Source organism: Diadema antillarum, unplaced genomic scaffold, assembly GCF_040938485.1.
Source record: "Diadema antillarum isolate AM-2024a unplaced genomic scaffold, OU_Dant_1.0 scf00000077, whole genome shotgun sequence".
NCBI lineage: Eukaryota > Metazoa > Echinodermata > Echinoidea > Diadematoida > Diadematidae > Diadema > Diadema antillarum.
In genome coordinates this window covers 323,357-329,295 of record NW_027270966.1, presented here as the reverse complement: position 1 = coordinate 329,295, position 5,939 = coordinate 323,357, and the positions used below count along the sequence as shown (strand labels likewise).

The following is a 5,939-nucleotide window of genomic DNA, read 5'->3' as shown; positions in this document are numbered from 1 at the left end:
GCGCATAGATGACACTTAATGATCAGGATGCATTCAATGTTTCCGTTTAACGCTCGAGATGTAAACGGATCTCAAGATTCCTGTTTACCTTTTTTTTTTTTTGGTCTTTACTATGTTTATATCTGTATCATGTTCTTTTGATCTGTGTGTTCTGCATTTCGACTTCCGCGTCTTAATCAACAGTTGTATATTCCAATACACCAGACAGTGGACTACGTCTACACTTGACATTGAAGAAGGATCTGTGAAACTGTTAATGCGTGGCTTTTTTTAAAAGTATAATTCTATGTGAAACTTTACAGACAGCATGACAGATCAGAAACCGTTTCGTGTGGTGATGTGGTGCGTACCCCGCACAGCTTCGACAGCCGTTGCGAAGTGTTTGACCGCACTCGACAACACGCAGGTAAGGCTTCGTAAGAGTAAGAAATGTTCATGTCTTATCATCGGACACAAAATTGAAAAGCGACTGCCATATTTTCCTTTGCTGTACCTCTACGTGAGATCGCATGTTTTATATGTATGATTATATAGACCAAATGAGAAAAAAGAAGGCACCAACCAGTCTATCATGCGGATCGAATAACCATCATGATGATGATGATGATCCACAGCATTTGTATGGCGCCATTAATCTGTCACAGAAACATTCAAAGGCGCAGACTCCTCCAAGACAGTTAGCAATTAAATGTCTGGTGAAAAATGTGAGTCTTGAGTGATACGTGTCTTGAGTGATATACTTACGAAGAGTACATGTAACAGCAAAATAAACTTCGTTTACTGCACTCTCTGTATGTTTAATACAAAAAAATCTATTCATTCGTGAACTTTCCTAACACTGTTTATACGATGGAGAGTTGAAACAGTGACATGATGACAACTCCTTGCACACACAGAATACTATTGTAGTTTCTATCTATTTGTAAGAAAATAAATGTGCGCAAACATTTCAACGTGAGTGACCTATTTCAAATATCAAACTTTTAAAAGAAATTGGAACAATTAACTGAGGGCGCATTTGGACACAAACCATGTAGTGACCTGTGCCTTGCCGTTGCCGTGTAATGCCGCAGCTTCATGACACAATCATTCTTCCATCAATTTAGAAGCAAAATGTTAAACTGGTCAAAATGTTGCATTGTTCTTTTGTAGGCAAAAGATATTCGCCGCATCATGGATGCAGGCAGTAGGCTAAATTTTCATATACATGTGCCTGTCTGTACTTACATCTCTGTATATAGGTATGGTTCGATCCCTATGGCATAGCCGCCATGCAAGAATCATCGCTCAAAATGATGGCTGTAGAAATGCCCAAGTCATGGGACGAGTTTCGACCACAAGAACTCTTGACCAAGCTTGGCGCGATGGTGAAGGGCACTCCTCTGGAGGAGAAGTTCAAGCCGGAACTCTATGATACATCAGTATGGGTGTAAGATGATCATTGTTTCATCATTATTAACAACGTCATCACTGTAGCTATCATATCCATCACATTACGCATGATACCCGATAGTGTATGTGTAGGTATGCAAAGCACATATCCAATAACATCACCTATATAGATCCTTTATGTTGCAAGGGTATCGGTATGATGAACTGCTATAGTTCAACTCATAACACTTACAAAGTTGCGCTTATCATCAGAATTAAAACAAAATCTTACTATTGTCTTCAGTGAATATGATAGTCACAAAATTATCTGTGCATTTCACAGGTGCTGAAATATCTTTCTGACCTTATTTTTCCCGTGTAATCACTGTTCTTTATTCGGCTCCCATTGAATCGTCAGTTGTATTGAACTAATTATGACTACAATCGATTAGGCTTCTTTGTAATTATTGAAATGTGAAATCATGGTGTAACGGACGTCTCCCTCATCTTCCTCTGATGTAGACGTGATGGCTGTCGCAGACAGCTCGAGGCGCTTCCGGCTGGGAAGTCGGTTTTCGTGAAGGACATGGCATACGGGGTCACTGGTCATCTCGACCTCTTGCCCAGCAAGGCTTCCGGTCTGCGCCACACCTTCCTCATCCGCGATCCCGCGCGAATGTTCCCCTCGTGGCGTAAAATCTTGATCGAGACCATGAAAGCTATGCCAATGCCGGGTCAGAAGCCGCCGGACGAAGCTACCTTCGATCTGACCACCGACCACCCGCTCGTAAGGCCTGGCATGACTTACAAGTGCCAGTACGACTTGTGGAAGTACGTCAAGGAAAATCTGGACCCTAACCCAGTGGTAATCGACACTGACGATCTTCTTGCAGCGCCAGCTGCCGTCCTGAGTCGGTAAACACAAATTCACTTATTCTTCCCCGTTTGAGAAGTATTATGAGAAGAGACACCTGATCGGGCCTTTTCATTAATGAATGAAACAGCCCTTGCTGTGAATAAATACACTGTAAAAAGCCTGTTGCAAACAGGATTGTTTATATTCGTTTCTAGTTTAGCCACTCAAAAATTGTAACTTTTCGCTGCCATCAGAGAGTAAAGACTGGTAACACATTATCAGATCATAATGTTACACAACTATGAACATAAAATGAAACACTTTACCACTTTCTTAGTTTTTGTTTTTAGGTTGTTATTTTGCCCACTCGTTGCACATTTTCTATTTCAAAGTGTAACACTTCAACTAGATAAGTGAAAGCCCATGGCAGAAGCCACGATTAGTACAAATGGGTATGCGGTATATTCCGTAACCTTTACTACAGATAGAACAGTCGTGAAAGGTTCTTATTCAACAATTAATTGCGATGAAAACACACGCACTGAATATACTCGATTAAACTCATAATCAAATGGTCAAATCCTCAATATATCAATGCCAAAATATCATATTGCCAATAGACCCAAACCAACGTATGCCATGTACTTCTATTCATTGTGTATAACAATTATGATGATGTTGTAGATTGAAATGACAGCTCATTATACCTGATAGAGTTATTTCAACTTATGAATAATTAGTCCGCGGGGTGGAGTCGCTGTACAATAGCAGCGTGCCTATGATAATGACTGTGTATTTAAGATTCAATGATTGCCGAAAAAATTTTTGCTACGTAATTAAATGAATGAAAAAAAATGCTTGCGAGAAAGAGAGAAAGATTAAAAGAAAAAGAGAAGATAAAAATGAAATCAACTTTTTAGTTCAGTTGCCATGACATGTATGTAACATGTTACAACAATTTGTTCTCATATCTGTATCTCAGCTATTTCAAGGAGTGTGGAATGCCATGGGACGAAAAGCTGTTGAAGTGGGATGCCAGCGCGGATGTCGTGAAGAAATGGAAAACCCTTTTCCCACTTGTTGGCACGCCAAACGATGACACCATCAAGATTTCCTACGGCAAGGCGTTTGCTTCCTCTTCATTCACGGCCAGTGCGCCCAAAATTCCGCGCTCTGAAATGACCCCGGATGTGATCAAGGCTGTCGACGAAACGTCTGCCTATTACAATGAAATGGCTGCAACGAAGATTCGTGTCTAAAGATCACTTTGCTGAGTTGGAAATCAATTTGCTAAGTGTAACATGACAATATTAGAGTTAGTATCATTTGCGTATACAAGGACTACATTTTTGGATTTGGCGCTTCATCTGAAGATGATGAATATTCTGTGGTAATTGCAATAAGACGTTCTACGCGTCAGTCGATTATAAACAAATAATATATGTGAAGACGATCATAGCCAATTTATTTACACAGCATGTTGATAATATATTGCATTGTATTTGGCATTTATAAGCAATTATACAGCCTATCATGCGATGTAAGAGCCGTGTGTTCGTTTCAATATCTCAATTACATGAAAAGGTACTTGTCGATGTATCATTGACCTATCAAAATAACAATGCATGTATTATTTAATCGTCCACATGCTCCTGCCATTACCTAATACAATTTTACATGACTTTCCTGGCAGGAGCTACTACTCAGAGATATTGAGAGCACATTGCCTTCAAACAAAACGCAATTAATGTTCCGTGACATTTACTAAATTTATCATCAGTGGCGGATCTAGAGGGGGCGCATGAGGCGCACGCCCCCCTTTATTTATCGTTAAAAACAAAAGAAATAGAAAGAAAAAAAATGAAATGAAACCCTGAAGTGGCATCAGAAATATTAGTTGCGCCCCCTTTACAGAATTCCTGGATCCGCCCCTAATCATTATTGTATCGTGACATTCAGTACCAGTTTACACTTAAAAGGACATTCCAGACAATTTTCATAATTTCACATCATGTAGTACATAAATCGACAACTCCATGTATAGATTTTTGGAATTTATTGTGGTTCTTGAGCAGAGATACAATATAGTTTGAAAAACCTTAAACAAATTACACTGAATAAGGATGATGACATAGGAGGTTCACATATTCAAGAAATGTAGCAGTGTAATTCCATTACAATACCGCTTGCTTGCGAGTTCACCTGTGTATAATCTATGCATGCCTTCTTCTTTTGTTCTGCTTCCTTGAGCCCCAACTCATATGGTGACTCTGCGATGTCATCATCCTTGTTCATTGCAATTTGTTCTAAGTTTTGAAAATATTCTTATTCTTCATCCCAATTATCACAAATTCTGAAACTCTGTCCTCAGTATAACTAATTTATAGTGGTTCAAATATAAGAATGTGAAAATTATCCGGAGGTTTCCTTTAAGGGACAGAGAGAGATAGATTCATAAGGTTTCTTTAAACATGCTTGAGTTTACAGTCTCCGAGTTCACATACGTATTCAATTCTAAACATTCGTAATATCTGGAGAGATAGCTCTTAAATCCATTTGACTCTAGTTAGATAAAAAATTACCTTTTGCATGTACTTTTTTTTCAATACATTAAAATCATGTACATATGCAATGATAAGAATTATCTTATCATCTTTGTAGTTGCAACCAGCAAAGAAAAATAAAAGTATATTTTGTGTATGAAGGGCAATGTAATGAGCAGAAGATAACTGATATAATTCCTTGCATTTTACGCATGGGTAGCCTTAAAAAAAACTCACATTTCCTATTGAATGGAAGAACTGGTATATCCCTTTTCTATATGTGTAGCGCATTCTCAGTATTCATGACTAAAACTATCATGATGCCTCCTCGCCAGAATGACTCGGGAACATGAATGTGCTTCCGTGATATCAATCGAAAAGACGGAGTGACAAACTCTAGAAATTGGTGGCAAACTGAATGAATCTTTAGCCGAATAGTGATGGTCACCGATGCCGTTATTTCGTCATGCAATAATAATGTAATGTAATAATTCAGAACATGCAGGGTTAATATGGCTGATAAGCTTTCATTACAGATATATTGCAGGAAGACGGGGCGCCTTCACAGCCTCACCAAAGTATAGAAAAGAAATAATAAAAGCAATCATACATTACTTTATATCATTGTGCTGTATTTTTTCGCTTCACTCAGTCACAAATTTCTTTATCTGATATTGCAATAGTTCGACTTTCTTATTGATTTTCGTATGATTGCTCCTTGTACGAAATTTAATGAAAAGCGCATACAACTTTTCATGTAGCCTAGTTATTGTCCTCACACCTTGACATAAAGGAAATGCCATGATAGTCACATTACTTATTTCTTTACAAAATTTCATAATTGATTATTCTCTCATTTCAGAAAAAGCCAAATAACAGAATGATACTGAACGTCGAAGTTTGACGTCATTGAATGTAACAAAGGTAAAAAAAAAATACTTCAGCAACATAACAACATCATATCTTAAAATCAATAAAAGAAAGTTACGCTGTATACTTTGTGTTCATGCGTGTGTGTGTACTTTAATGTGTGTACTTTAATGTGTGTTCCAGTTAGTTACTGAAATGGAAGAATTGTAATTGTAATTGAGGAAAATATGTGACAGATTACTAAATTCAATAGACTTTGTTCGAAAATGTTCGACAAAAGACGAATTTAAAATTAGGGT

At 37.9% G+C, this 5,939-nt stretch overlaps 1 protein-coding gene across 1 annotated transcript; it reads left to right on the top strand.

Annotated features, from left to right (window-relative positions):
- Positions 1-307: 307 nt before the first annotated feature.
- LOC139717581 (uncharacterized) lies at positions 308-5,717 on the top strand. The gene is made up of 4 exons (XM_071629087.1): positions 308-406; positions 1,242-1,429; positions 1,894-2,286; positions 3,210-5,717. Exons 1-4 carry the CDS (start codon positions 308-310, stop codon positions 3,484-3,486), a joined length of 957 nt encoding a protein of 318 aa, XP_071485188.1. The 3' UTR covers positions 3,487-5,717.
- Positions 5,718-5,939: the final 222 nt, after the last annotated feature.

Excerpts from the sequence above, each read along its gene's own strand:
- LOC139717581 (XM_071629087.1), top strand. The coding sequence starts at position 308 with ATGACAGATCAGAAACCGTTTCGTGTGGTGATGTGGTGCGTACCCCGC. Across the intron at positions 1,430-1,893 it reads TATGATACATCAGTATGGGT|ACGTGATGGCTGTCGCAGAC; the intron begins GTAAGATGATCA and ends CCTCTGATGTAG. Across the intron at positions 2,287-3,209 it reads CCAGCTGCCGTCCTGAGTCG|CTATTTCAAGGAGTGTGGAA; the intron begins GTAAACACAAAT and ends TCTGTATCTCAG.